This window comes from Macaca mulatta, chromosome X (assembly GCF_049350105.2).
Source record: "Macaca mulatta isolate MMU2019108-1 chromosome X, T2T-MMU8v2.0, whole genome shotgun sequence".
Taxonomy (NCBI): domain Eukaryota; kingdom Metazoa; phylum Chordata; class Mammalia; order Primates; family Cercopithecidae; genus Macaca; species Macaca mulatta.
The window spans coordinates 15,005,824-15,019,836 of NC_133426.1; the positions used below are offsets into that span (position 1 = coordinate 15,005,824).

At 40.2% G+C, this 14,013-nt stretch overlaps 1 protein-coding gene across 1 annotated transcript in view; it reads right to left on the reverse strand.

Moving 5' to 3' along the window:
• Positions 1-1,276: 1,276 nt before the first annotated feature.
• The window catches only part of VEGFD (vascular endothelial growth factor D), a 41,777-nt gene continuing 29,040 nt past the window's right edge, over positions 1,277-14,013 (reverse strand). Inside the window, exons 3-7 of the mRNA XM_001101077.4 lie at positions 13,625-13,815; positions 10,453-10,598; positions 8,362-8,462; positions 2,880-3,075; positions 1,277-1,938 (exon numbers count right to left, since the gene is read on the reverse strand). Of these exons, the coding sequence (XP_001101077.2) occupies positions 1,812-1,938; positions 2,880-3,075; positions 8,362-8,462; positions 10,453-10,598; positions 13,625-13,815 (761 nt within the window). The 3' untranslated portion in view covers positions 1,277-1,811. The remainder of the gene's footprint in view (positions 1,939-2,879; positions 3,076-8,361; positions 8,463-10,452; positions 10,599-13,624; positions 13,816-14,013) is intronic.

The following is a 14,013-nucleotide window of genomic DNA, read 5'->3' on the forward strand; positions in this document are numbered from 1 at the left end:
AAGAAGAACAGTGGCAGAAGAGGAGTGACTGGCTTGGCACCAGTAAATGGCAAGAGCAATGACAATGGCAGCACAGTGGGGACTGGTTCCAAGGCCAGGTGAAGGTTAGCTCGTGTCCCCAGGGCAGGGACTGAGAGTTAAAGCCAGGGAAGCATCAAAGGACCTGGAGCCCCAGGCTTCGGAGAATTTCAGTGAATGAAGGGAGAATTCAGGAACTGCTTAGGAACCCTGGCAGAGGAAGGGTAGGGATTTAGGCCAGGATCAAACAATGCCACTACCATGGGCTACATTTGTTTACTATTCCTTTGTTTATCATTGTCTTTCTCCTTTTGATTGTACTGTTCCAGGGTGCTCTGGCCTGAGAAACCTGGGTTACACAAATTTGATCAGGACAACAGTTTCCAGTCATAATGAGGTTACAGTATGGTGGGGAGATAAACAGAAACACAGCTATTTACACAAATGTGTTGTAAGTACCATAATGGGTTGTGTGTGTCTATATACATATCTATCTATGCAAGATACTATGCAGGGATTAATTTTAAGTTATTTAATACATAACTTAACTCTGCTAATGCTGCTAAATTCCCTCTGTTATGGCAAAATTTCAATGAAGTCTATGTCACCAACAAATTAGATGTAGGAGTACTTTGAGGAAAAAGGCTTTATGTGGCCGGGTGTGCTGGTTCATGCCTGTAATCCTAGCACTTTGAGAGGCCGAGGAGGGTGGATCACAAGGTCAAGAGTTCGAGACCATCCTGGCCAACATGGTGAAACCCTGTCTCTACTAAAAATACAAAAATTAGCTGGGCGTGGTGGCGTGCATCTGTAGACCCAGCTACTCGGGAGGCTGAGGCAGGAGAATCACTCAAAAACAAAATGCGATAGCTGTAGAACAGAGAGAAGAACTGTGTTGCCATGAGAGTTGGGATGTCCATGACACTGAGATTTGAGTAAGTGCAGAAACTTGGAGCCAGAGGTGGCCAGAAGAAATGCAAACTCTCAAAGAGGTCAAGGGCATGGGATGGGGATCAGGTCAAGTTCCATTTAATCTCAAAGCACAGAGTGACTCGCAGTGGATTCTTGGGCCGCATTTGCTTAGCCTCATTTAGAATCTTAACCTTTCTGAGAGCTATTCCCTTGGTTTCCCAAAACTGAGGTTCAGTGTTTGTGTGTCTCCCTGCACCTTCCACTTCGAAATTCCTTTCTTTCTTTAAAACACTTTTTCTTTAGCATAAATACAGAGTGGAAACATATTAAATAACATAAAATTCTATGGCTTGAATAATGGTGTTTATTTTCTTTAAATACACTTAAATATGAAACATCAGATGGTAGTTCATTAAACTGGAAGACTATAAGCTGGACAGTAATCAGAAAGTCAGTACTGATCATACGAATCAAATTCTGCATAAGAAAGAATCAGAATAATTCACAAGAGTTGCGATTAGCAAAGGACTCAGAGACTACAGTTTTCCTCATCTGCTCTGAGTAATCAATCACATGGCACCTGCCATTCCATGACCAGCACACCTTTCTCATTCACCAAAAATCAAAAACAAAAACAAGACTAAACAAAAGGATTACATGGGTCCCCTCTTCTCCATTCCTTGGCGTGCAGAGGCATCTGCAGCTAGAAGACATCCATGAACCAGGGACTCCTTAGCTGTGAAGGGAAGGTTGGTCTGGATTCACTGTGGTGCTGTGTAAAACGAATTTTTTTTTAACACCTGGGGAAAAAACAGTGACAGCAACTTGGCAAAGCAGCATGCTGTTAAAAACGACAGGGATAGGGAACTTGGAACACTGAATCAAGGATTCTCTCGGCCGTGGGGCCCTTGGGCAGCCCTTTTCTCCTTTGGAAAGCGGCAATGCTTTGCACATGCTGTTTTGCCATTTGCACATGGTCTGGTATGAAAGGGGCATCTGTCCTCACAGCTGTTGCAAAAGAAAATAAAGATGAGAATTCAGAATCAATGACTGGATTCGAAAGAATAACTCTGTTCTGATTTGATTAAGTTTTCAGAGGCAGTTTTTCAGACATATATTTAAAATGTCAGTATAAAATCCTGCATGGTTATCCCACATGGATTCAAAATCTATTAAAGTGAATCAGTAACCTCCAAGTGTTCTATTCATGAATAAATTCCTTGCTATATAAATCCGATGATATTCCCTCCATTAAAGAAAAAAAACAAACATATATTGACATATACAATGAGAGACCGAACTAAAGAGGTTGATGATCTGAAACCTCCCCTTCCTAAAATATTATTATTAAGCAATATCCTAATAATTGCTTAAATTTTACCAACTTCATTGTTGTTTAAGAGCTCTAAACCCAGGCCAGGCGCAGTGGCTCACGCCTGTAATCCCAGCACTTTGGGAGGCCGAGGCAGGTGGATCATGAGGTCAGGAGATCGAGACCATCCTGGCCAACATAGTGAAACCCCGTCTCTACTGAAATACAAAAATTAGCTGGGCGTGGTGGCATGTGCCTGTAATCCCAGCTACTCAGGAGGCTGAGGCAGGAGAACCCCTTGAACCAGAGAGTTGGAGGTTGCCGTGAGCCCAGATTACGCCACTGCACTCCAGCCTGGAGACAGAGTGAGACTCTGTAAAAAACAAACAAACAAACAAACAAACAAACAAACAAAAAACTCTAAACCCATAATAACAGGCAGGATTTTCTTAATTTCATGATTAATCATCACTCTGTATACCCTTGCTTATTCCTTAGCTGCCAAACCTCTGTTCTATTATCCAAAAGGGACTTAGGCACTAAAGGGAAAAATTAGCTTACTAAAGAATCCCACCAAATTAAAATGGCATTTACATTAAATGTCATGAGTAAAGGCAAGACAACTCAAGGCATTTACCTGCAGGTGTCTGGGTGAAACAGCTTGTGCTTCTGGCAGCAGGTCTCCAGACTTTCTTTGCACTCAAAGCAACTGCAGTTTTTGGGGTGCTGGATTAGATCTTTGGGACATGGTGTTTTACAGACACACTCGCAACGATCTTCATCAAACGTCATGTGTGGTCCACAGAGAGCTGGTTCCTGGAGATGAGGGTGGTCTAAAGAGGAACAGAAATGTATTGGTCAGATAGTTGTAGCGTGGATAATTGGATCACCAAAGTTGATTGTATATTTTACGTCATCCGTGAGTAACTTGGATTCACCCAATCTCCTTCCTATAGATTTATACCCCTATTTTTTTTTACAAGGTGAGGAAGATTAGCCTCTGATTTCACAATACAAACACAGGTTTGTGTGTTTTCTTAGGTTTGTGATTTTTAAAATATCATAAGCTGAATGTTTTTGATAAAATATTTTTAGAGCTTTCTATGTTGATGACTTGTTTAAAATGCAAACTTCCACAACCAAGTATTAGTAATAAAATATAGGATGTCTAAGGGGTTATGAGTCTAGCTGTCTCCATTTTTTGGTGGAGATTAAAAGGAGAGACATACAAAATAATTGGTGTTGTAGAAATACACCTCAGACATTCCAGACCAGGGGTAGCAATAGTAATGCATGTTCTCACTGCAGATCATAACACTAGTATAAAAGATATAACAGCAACAATCAACTTTGATTCCACCAACATCTGCTGGAAGATACATTCAGGTAAAGGGGAGGGTCTGAGAAGTTTTTGACATACTCAGCTGACAGATATTTCTTCTAGAAGGTGTATAAAACAATTGAATAGCTACTACTTCAAATCCATTTCTGATTAACAAGTTGAAATTCATTGCAAAATAAATGGAAGAGACAGAAACTTTGGAAGAACTTGACTCTGTCCCTTTAGCATTCTTGAAGGTTTTGGAGGGACATACATGTTTAGTAGTTTTCTCCCCAAACCTGCTTCTCTCCCAGTTTGCCTCATTTAGGGAATGGTGACATTATTCTTGACTTGCCTGCTCTGGTAAGTCTGAGCATCATGTCCACTCAGTTCTGATTCTCTAAATTTGTTCTTTATTTTCCATCCCCCTGCCACTGCCACAATTCAGTCTGTACTTTGTGTTTCTTGTGTAGATGGCTGTCGCTCTGTCGCTCATCTTGCCACCACAAGCTTTATCCCTCCAACCTATTCTTCACATGATTAACAAATGCAAACCAAATCACTTCATTCCACTGCTTTGAATGCATTAAAAGTTTCCCTTCTCACAATAAAAACCAATTTTCCCACCAGGACATACAAGGCCCTCCATGAACTGGACCATAATAACCTCACAGACTCATCTTCTGTTTCTCGCTCTCATATATCCTGTGTGTTCCATTTACACCAAATGACAGCACTTTCTGTTGCCCTGATATTCCAGTGCCTCCCAGTCCCATGCCTTTGGCCTTGTCTTTCCTTCTGCCATCCATTTTCCCTGACATCTTTCCCAATGTCTGCAGGTTTAGCTAAGTGTCCTTATCCTGTGCATATTTCCGTCCGATTCTTTCTTGCACTGATTACATTTGTCTGTTTACTTGTACGTTTCCCCCATTAAGTAAAATGTCCTGAAGGGGAAAGAGCAGGTCTCATTGTTCTGTTATAAAATAGGCACTCGATGGATGTTTGTTGGGTTTATCTGGTGTAATAAAAGGGTCCTGAAGCAGGCTTATGTATGGAGGTTCTGAGAATCTCATCCAGCATTCCAAGACATTGGGTTAAACCATATGTTCTTGCCAATATCTGACTTTAATGACATATCAAAATGACAATCTCGTGTGGTTCAACTTTATAGTTTAAACTGTTCTCTAATGGATGATGTTTGAGAATGGGTGCTGGAAGGCTAAATCTGAGAAGTCCCCATTTTGAACTTTGTGAAGAGGAAAAACGTGAGCTTTGTAAGTCACACGCCAGAGAGGCAGATGTCGCTTTGGGGCAAGACAAGAATAACTTGTTAAAGGACAAAGAGGCTCTTTAAAAATTCTCAGTGATCACTAGGTGGCAGCAGAAGTTCACTAAGAATACTTCAGACAGGCCCAAGGCCGCTGTTGGACAGGGTGGTTTAGGGAAACACAATCCACAAGGTGTTTGCAGAACTTCAGCAGGCTGTTAGGCAGACGCTGTGCTCACGTCCTCATAGCCAAGTGAAAAGGAACAAAAACTGGATGCAAGAGAACTGGTGGTGAAACAGCAAGTAGCTGAGGGTGATATCCTGAAGTATTATGTATTGATTTCCATCCCTAGGGAGTTTGACGATATGTTCTGTTCTCAGCTTTGTTCCTTTTACCATTTTTATCAATAAACTGATAGAATTTTTCAAAATAAATTCTTGAAATTGTGGCTGTCTTCAAGAAGGAAGAGATATATTAAGTATTTTAAAATACAGAATTGGGACCTCCTCGATTTATTCTTTTTTTTTTTTTTTTTTTTTTTGGATTGTTTGTTTTAACAATTTAGAGCAATGACCTGAATCTAACAAGATGCAATTAAATTAGACTTGGATTCACTAACCTAAATGTGCTCATCTGGGCAAGAGAAGTCATTGTAGAAAAGGCAGTTGGCTTAACAGTCACATGTATGGAAAAAAAGTATAGTGAGCAGTAAGCTCAGTAAATGCCATCAATTTGATGGGGCCACTGGAGAAAAGAATGTGAACTTGGTCCACATTGGGGACTTATGGGAGATGAGAATGAGAAACAATTGTGATCCAGTCCACCCTGCGCCTCTCGCTTACCTCGTTGCTACAACTTCCCAAAAGGTTTCCTGCCTCTTTCCCTGCCCCGAGTCAACGCATCCTCTTCTACACTGTTGCTGGTATGATTTTGTTAAAATTCTAATGGGTACTGTCACTCTCCTGCTTGAGCCAGTTTTGTGGTTTCCCTTTGTCCTTAGTATCACATCCAAGCTCCCACGCAAGAATTACAAGGTCCTTCTGCTTTGTCCCTGTGAGCCTGTCCAGCTTCTTCTCTCACATCTAACCAACCCCTTCCCCATTATGTCCCCACCCGTTATATCCCCACCATGCTGAACTTTTTCCAGTATATTCTTTCACCTCCAGCCCTGAGTGCTCAGATCCCCCCTGCTTAGAGTAGCACTTCTCTTCTTCCCTATTCCTCTTTCCACCCTCTACACACGTGTACTGGCTGAGTGCCTTCCCAAGAATTATCTCCAGCAGAAATCAGCTGCCTCACCTAAGGCTACATCCCCTCTCCAAGGCAGCCAATGAACGGTCTACAGGGTTCAGCCTCTTCACCTAGATTTGAGACTTACCTCCACAGGGGTTCCCAGCTTCAACTTCCCGTTGGCTTAGGCTGATGCCTCTTAGCAACAGCATTGTGGTCAGCTGCCTCTCTCTTTACTCTTTAATGCCTTGTGCCTGCCTACAAACCTCCTCCATATAAAACTGTCTCAGAGGCTTTGTGCCAGGAAATCCTCAGCTAGAGCCTTTAAGTTCTAAATATATTGCCCTTCCCACAGTAACTTTCTTTCTCTCTCTCTTTTCTTCTTTCTTTCTTTCTCTCTCTCTCTCTTTTTTTTTTTTGGAGGCACAGTCTCGCTCTGTCACCCAGGCCCGAGTGTGGTGGCATGATCTCGGCTCACTGCAACCTCTGCCTCCCAGGTTCAAGAGATTCTCATGCCTCAGCCTCCTAAGTAGCTGGGACTATAGGCGCACATCACCATGCCCAGCTGTTTTTTTTTTTTTTTTTTTTTTGTTGTTGTTGTTGTTGTTGTTGTTGTTGTTTTTTAAGGAGTAGAGATGGGATTTTGCCATGCTGGCCAGGCTAGTTTTCAAACTCCCAACCTCAAGTGATCCTCCCGTCTCGGCCTCCCAAAGTGCTAGGATAACTGGCATGAGCCACCATTCCCGGCCAACCCCACAATAATTTTCTAAGACTATTAAAACATGAGTCACATGGAGAAAGAATTAGATTTGTTTTACATGGCTCTGTAGGGTAAAACCTGAACTAATGAGTTGATGCTCTTGAGCTGGGCTGTCCAACAAGGTAGCTATGGGCCATATGTGACTATTGGGCATGAAATAGAGAGTCTAAATTGAGATGTGCTGTAAGTGTACAAACACACTGGATTTCAAAGACTTGGCACAAAGAATGTAGGCTAGCACATAAAGTTTTTTACATTGATTGCATGTTGAAATGATAGTATATTGGATAGATTGGATTAAATAAAATATATTAAGATAAATTTCACCTGTTTCTTTTTACCTTTTTAATATGAGTAATGTAAAATGTAAATTACATATATGACTCTTATTGTATTCCATTGGGCAGTCTGGTCTGTTCTAGAGAGAGATTTCAGTTCAGTATAACAACAGGAGTGTGTCCACCCCTTGGTGCTGCCCCATTGGATGGCGAGTCTCCAAATAACTAATGTATGTTCTGGTAGAGGATGGCTGAACACTTGGTGGGAAGGGTGTAAAGAACATTCAAGATCAGCACGGGCATTTAAACTACATAAATATTAAATTTCCTCACATGCTCTGGGTCAAGCTTTCGTGAAAACATTTAGAAGGAAGCTGAGAGGCAGAAGAATGGAGAGTAGGTTGCTATTTACAGTTTTTAGGACAGATTTCTTAGAGTTTAGCCCTTACTGTTCTTGCTTGTAGATTATAGTGTAAAACAAGCAAGGGTAAAACTGCATGACTACTTGTGATTTTTTTTTTTTTTTTTGGTGGAACCATGTGAAGCTCTCTGGAAAATAAATTAAAATGCATTCATTTTCAAGCAAATGTTCATCACCCAAAGTCACAGAATTACGGATTATGAGCTATGACAATGGACTATATCTCATTTTGCTCCCAACTCCCCTTAGACCAATAGCCATATTTTGCTTTTGCTTTGCCTTAATTCCAGAAAAACTTTTCTCTTATTCTCCATTTATTTTTTCAAATTACTGGCATGTTTTCATATGATGCAATTGATAGAAACCAAGTCCAAAATTACTTTATGTTCCTGTGAGACTTTCATACAAATAAATTAGTAAACTGCAGTTGACTAGTATTTAGTTCTGAAGCAGCTTTCATTCAAGTTTAACATCCCCTTTCAATTTCAATGCTTCAGGATGCTCCAGTAACTCTGGGCTTTTCTTTGAGATTAGAAAGCAAAGTGATGCATTGATGGACTTACTATATGATTATGGTACAGAGGGTTCTGGAATCTGACCACTTCTATCACTCTCAGCTGTGTGACCTTGAGGAAATTACTTGATATCTTGGTGTGTCCATTTTGTAATTGTAAAAAAGAAATACCAATAGCATATTATAGGGTTGTTGTGAGACTTAAATGGGCTAAAACATATAAAAGATTTACAACATTGCCTGGCCATACTAAGTACTCAATAATGTTCACTGCTATTGTTACTACTTTTATTATTACTGTTATTATTTTACTACTACTATCATTACCTTCTGTTCCAGCAAGTGGATTCTCCTCCTGTAAAACACATTTACATTTGTTGCTATCCCATAGCATGTCAATAGGACAGAGTTTCTTGGAATGGGGACAGCTAGGAAAAGAAAACAATGAACCAGATTTAAAAGCTTTCAAGCATAATCAAAACTTTGGAACATTAAATCAATTCCTGATAGAGAATAGTTAAGATTTTTAAAATTTATTTTTTGCTTTTTATTCTCAGTTTAGAGAAATAAGGTTTTGAGATCTATTGCACAGTATGGTAACTACAGTCAATAATAATAATGTATTGTATATTTCAAAATTGCTAAGAGTAAATTTCAAATGTTCTCACCACAAAATGATAAGGATGTGAAAAGAGTTAAGATTTTAAAGGAGCGGGCCGGACACGGTGGCTCACGCCTGTAATCCCAGCACTTTGGGAGGCCGAGGCGGGCAGATCACCTGAGGTCGGGAGTTTGAGACCAGCCTGACCAATATGGAGAAACCCCATCTCTACAATACAAAATTAGCCAGGCGTGGCGGTGCATGCCTGTAATCCCAGCTACTTGGAAGGCTGAGGCAGGAGAATCGCTTGAACCCGGGAGGCGGAGGTTGGAATGAGCCGAGATTGCACCATTGCGCTCCAGCCTGGGCAAACAAGAGTGAAACTCCGTCTCAAAAAAAAAAAAAGATTTTAAAGGAGCTTAATTTGTATTTATGAACTGCATCTTACTAGATAGTGATTCTGTAATTATAAATATTCTATGTGGAAATGTTTAGAAACTAAACTGTAATTTTGGAAATTGTAATCTTCTTAAGAAGATGTATGTTAAAACTATGCAAATTATAGCTGTCAACAGTTTATTTACCAAAATTATATATGTTCTAACATACCTCCTAAGAATACCTCCTAAGATTATTTTCTTTTTTTTTTTTTTAGACGGAGTCTCACTCTGTCGCCCAGGCTGGAGTGCAGTGGCGCAATCTCGGCTCACTGCAAGCTCCGCCTCCCGGGTTCACGCCGCCATTCTCCTGCCTCAGCCTCCCGAGTAGCTGGGACTACAGGCGCCCGCCACCACGCCCGGCTAATTTTTTGTGTGTTTTTAGTAGAGACGGGGTTTCACCGTGTTAGCCAGGATGGTCTCAATCTCCTGATCTCGTGATCCACCCGCCTCAGCCTCCCAAAGTGCTGGGATTACAGGCGTGAGCCACCGTGCCAGGCCCCTAAGATTGTTTTCTTTAAAATAAAGATAAAAGCATTGGCCAGGATAACAGGAACATCTTGAGAATAAATGTTGCTTTTCTACAAGTTTTCTTTTCTGCTGGAGACAGGCGGAGGTGTCTTCTTGGCTCAATGTTAACTAATCACCAGCTTACTCTTTTACTTGCCACTCCCGCAATATATTTATTGCTTTACTTTTGCAAAATCTAAGTACCTAACTAATGATCTTTTCATTCAGTTACCCTTTACTTGTTTCTTTATATTAAATCTTTTTTTTTCTTCAAATAAGTGATCCTTACCTTTGCTTTCGTCGTTTGTCTTATAAACAATTACAAAATTAATCTCAAGAGAATTTCAAAGCCAAATTAATTTTAAGTCATTTTCATTTAACAACAAGGGTTTTTCATTTGGTAATCTTAAGGGGAAAGATTAGAAAGCTGCAAAACTCACGTGCTGTTAGTTTTGTCACTTCCCAATGACCCCAGGAATCTTCTTTTTTTTCTCTCATTTCAGGATGTAAATATACAAACAGCCTGAAATAAGTTTTATTTAATGCTTGTTCTGGAACAAGGATACATGTGCTAAATTTGAGGTTAAAGTGGTTTTACACCTGCATTAGACTATGCATATTAAGAACAAATGTGTCTGTGAGTAGACATGACGAGCTCATACCACTGAGCGTTTTGGTCCTACCACAATATATATCTAATATCTAATAAAAATATGTATTTGCCAGTTATTACCAGTAGATTCAGGTTAGAAGCTAAAATATGAATAATTTGAAGATAAATTGGTAACTCTATATTAATGAAATATCCTCTACACACAGTTTTGGCAAGGCAAAAACAAACATAATCCAGTACAAAAAAAAAGTGCTTACCGATCTTCAGGGACCTGGATGGATCTTCTGATAATTGAGTATGGATGGCGCGGGACTGTCGGCAAGCACTTACAACCTGTATGATTGGCAACTTTAACAGGCACTAATTCAGGTACTGATGTCAAAGGCACTGATATCTCAAAGAGCTACAGCAGAGAAAGATAAACACAATGTATTTTTTTAATTTTATATATTACTTTTTAAATTGTTCTAGTTTGAATTTTTGCCTTTGTCATTTATGGCAATGACTTTAGCCGAGTTGTCCATTAAGAATGGAACTAAACAGGCTCATCTAACATTATGAAGTGTTTAAGTTTGGTCAAATCTCTTAACTTTTTGATCATTGATACCCTTGTAAAATGGTACTGTTAATCCCTACTCCTGCTTTACATTTGAGTGTTAATCATAAGGATTAAATGAGATTAAAGCTATGCAGTTTCTTTAGGATTTTATTAGAATAGGTTATTATTCAAACTATTTACTTATCCCTTCTCATACCATTTCTATTGAAGAAATATAGTTTCCTATCTCTTGACTTTGTATTTGGCCACGTCACTTTCTTTGGCTAGTGAGATGTTAGCAGACACAACAGAAGTACAAATTTGAACTGTGCATGTTTTATGGGGCTTGTTTTCTCAAACTTATGCTGTAGCCACGAAAAGAACGTAATCTGGCAGGCTTGCTGGTCCAAGCGATGGGAAACATAGAAGTTGACTTGGACTCACATTGCAGCTTAGAGTCAAGCCCTGCTGAACCCACCCTAAACTAACTGAACCTCAGATATGTAAGTGAGAATAAATCATTGTTGTTTGGAACCACTGAGTTTTAGTGTGTTTGTTATGCAGCATTGTGTATTAATAGCTGATACAAGATCATCATGCCCAAACAAATAATTATAGCTAACATGTATATCATTCTTTCTACGCTTTCTGTAGGCCAGGCCCTGTTGTAAGTGCTTTCATGTTACCTCATTTACCCCTTATAACAGCATTATAGGGTGGGTTTTTATTATTCCCATCTTACAGGTGAAGAAACAGACGTACAGAGAGGTGATACAACTTTCTTGAGTGGTTCTATGATGTGTGGATGAGTTTGAAGTTGATTTTAATGTATTGTCCATTCAATCATCATTCCATGTAGTCCTTACTACATAGAATATTCATTTGTTCACTTTGTTTCTAAGAGGTGGTTTGCCAAATAATCCATAACTTTGGGGTGAGAGATAGTTTTTGTTTTGTTTTGTTTTGTTTTGTTTTGAGACGGAGTCCCGCTCTGTTGCCCAGGCTGGAGTGCAATGGCATGATCTCAGCTCACTGCAAGCTCCGCCTGCTGGGTTCATGCCATTCTCCTGCCTCAGCCTTCCAAGTAGCTGGGACTACAGGCGCCCGCCACCACGCCTGGCTAATTTTTTTTATTTTTATTTTTTAGTAGAGACGGGGTTTCACCGTGTTAGCCAGGATGGTCTTGATCTCCTGACCCTGTGATCCGCCCGCCTCAGCCTCCCAAAGTGCTGGGATTACAGGCGTGAGCCACCGCGCCCGGCCGAGAGATAGTTTTTTAAAAACTACTATTAACATGTTCAAAAATTCATATTTGGAAGAAAACCTGCTGTACACTTACACTTAAGTGCATTCTATGAAATTAATCATTTGTTGAGTACAGCAGTCAAAATGAAGTACTCAACTATCTATTAAGTGGAAGCAATCCATTAAGGCTGTGTTTATTCTGACCTCTCAATATGTAATGGAACTTCCATGAGTCTAAGTGAGAGTGTTTTTGTAGTGTTTACTTTGCATAAACTTCATCTTCTTGCACAATTTTTTGGCTGTGCTCTAGGGAATCACATGATCATGAACTAAACCCTCTTACGTTATGCAAGCTTTGTTTCTACTAAGAATTGATGCTTAGCCCTACTTGGGTCATTTTTTTTTCTAATTGTCAAATAGTAGAGGTTAAAATTTGCACAAGCTCCAAGATTCTCTAAAAGAATTTAGAAAAAGAAACTCTCCAGTTTAAAGGATATTTTAGAGGGTGGAGGAACAAAATTAAGGATAAGTAAATCTATTAACAAAACAAATCAGCATTAAGAAAATTACCTAACATGGTTATGTTCAGTGCATGTAATTTTCTTGTACTACCTCTTTTTGCAATTAAAAGGAGAATAAATCATATAGGCAAACTGACAATTAAATAAGTATATCAACATTCAAGGAATTTGCAACAGATACCAAAAAGAATGTAGTTTGATGCACAGTTTTTAAATATTGCTTTCCCAAGTGTGTTACTACTGCTCTCATATGCGACATTTATTAAAAACATGGTAACCAGAGAAAGGAAAACTTACGTAAGCAAAGGGAGTTTTATAAGATGAAGAGGGCTGAATTATTTCTTTCATGGGGACTGCAGAATTATTTCCAAATGTCTTTTGTGCTAGGTATTCTCTCTTTGCCCCTCCAGAGACACCATCCTCTCTCCTTCCTTCCCCATCAGGCTCTGTGCCCCAGGACGCTGCCCTCCATGGGCTACATCTATAAACCCTCTTGCCCCTCCCAGCCCCTGCCCCAACTCCCTGCCAGGCCAAGAGTTGACAGTGGCCAGTCCAGCAACCCTCTTCTCCGCTTTCCCTCTGGGTTCCCGTAACTGCTCCCTCCCCTCGTCTCCTCAGTCTAAGGGTGGGGAAGTCTCCCCCTTTTTGCTAGCTTCAGGTGCTTCACTGTCCCATCCCTCTTTCCCCAATTCTGCCCACAACCTTCATTAAACTTTTTTTTGAGCAACACAGAACCTGATGGATACACAAGACAGCACAGCTATCTTCATTCCTTTTAACATCCTATCCTAGTAACTTCCATATGGTTTTCTGAGTCTTGACATTATAGCAACAGAGAGACAATAACTGATAATAGTTCAGGCTCTGGCCTCCCACAGACCTGGGTTTGAATCCCAGCTCTGCTATTTATCAGCCATGTAACCTTGGATAAGTAAGTTACCTCTCTGAGCCCCAGTTTCCTCATCTATAAAGGAGGACAAAATACCCTCTTGGCTTGTTTCAAAGATTAAATGTGATTATGCACACAGAGCATTTAGTACAGTGTTTGGCAACAAGGTTGTTGTAGCGATCGACGCTATTATAATCAGGGCTTTAGAGATAGCAGGCTTGCCGATGTCCTCATACCTGTTTGGAAATGTACGAGGTGCTGGTGTTCATACAGATGAGGCTCTCTTCATTGCAACAGCCACCACATCGGAACACGTTCACACAAGGGGGCTTGAAGAATGTGTTGGTACTCTTCCCCAGCTCACTGGCCACCTCCACGCATGTTTCTCTAGGGCTGCACTGAGTTCTTTGCCATTCTTCATCTATAACTGCAGAGAGAAAGCTCACTGGGGCTAGCAGATGGAATGGCCCTGATGTGCCAACGTGTGCCAGGGTTACGCTGAGCATAGTCATTTTCACATTTCTACTGCTTGTTTCTTTTACTAGATGGATATTTTTTGTCAGTCCTTTAACCAAGATTGTTTGCAGAGAAGTTACAATAATCTCTGTGCTCTTTCCCATTTATA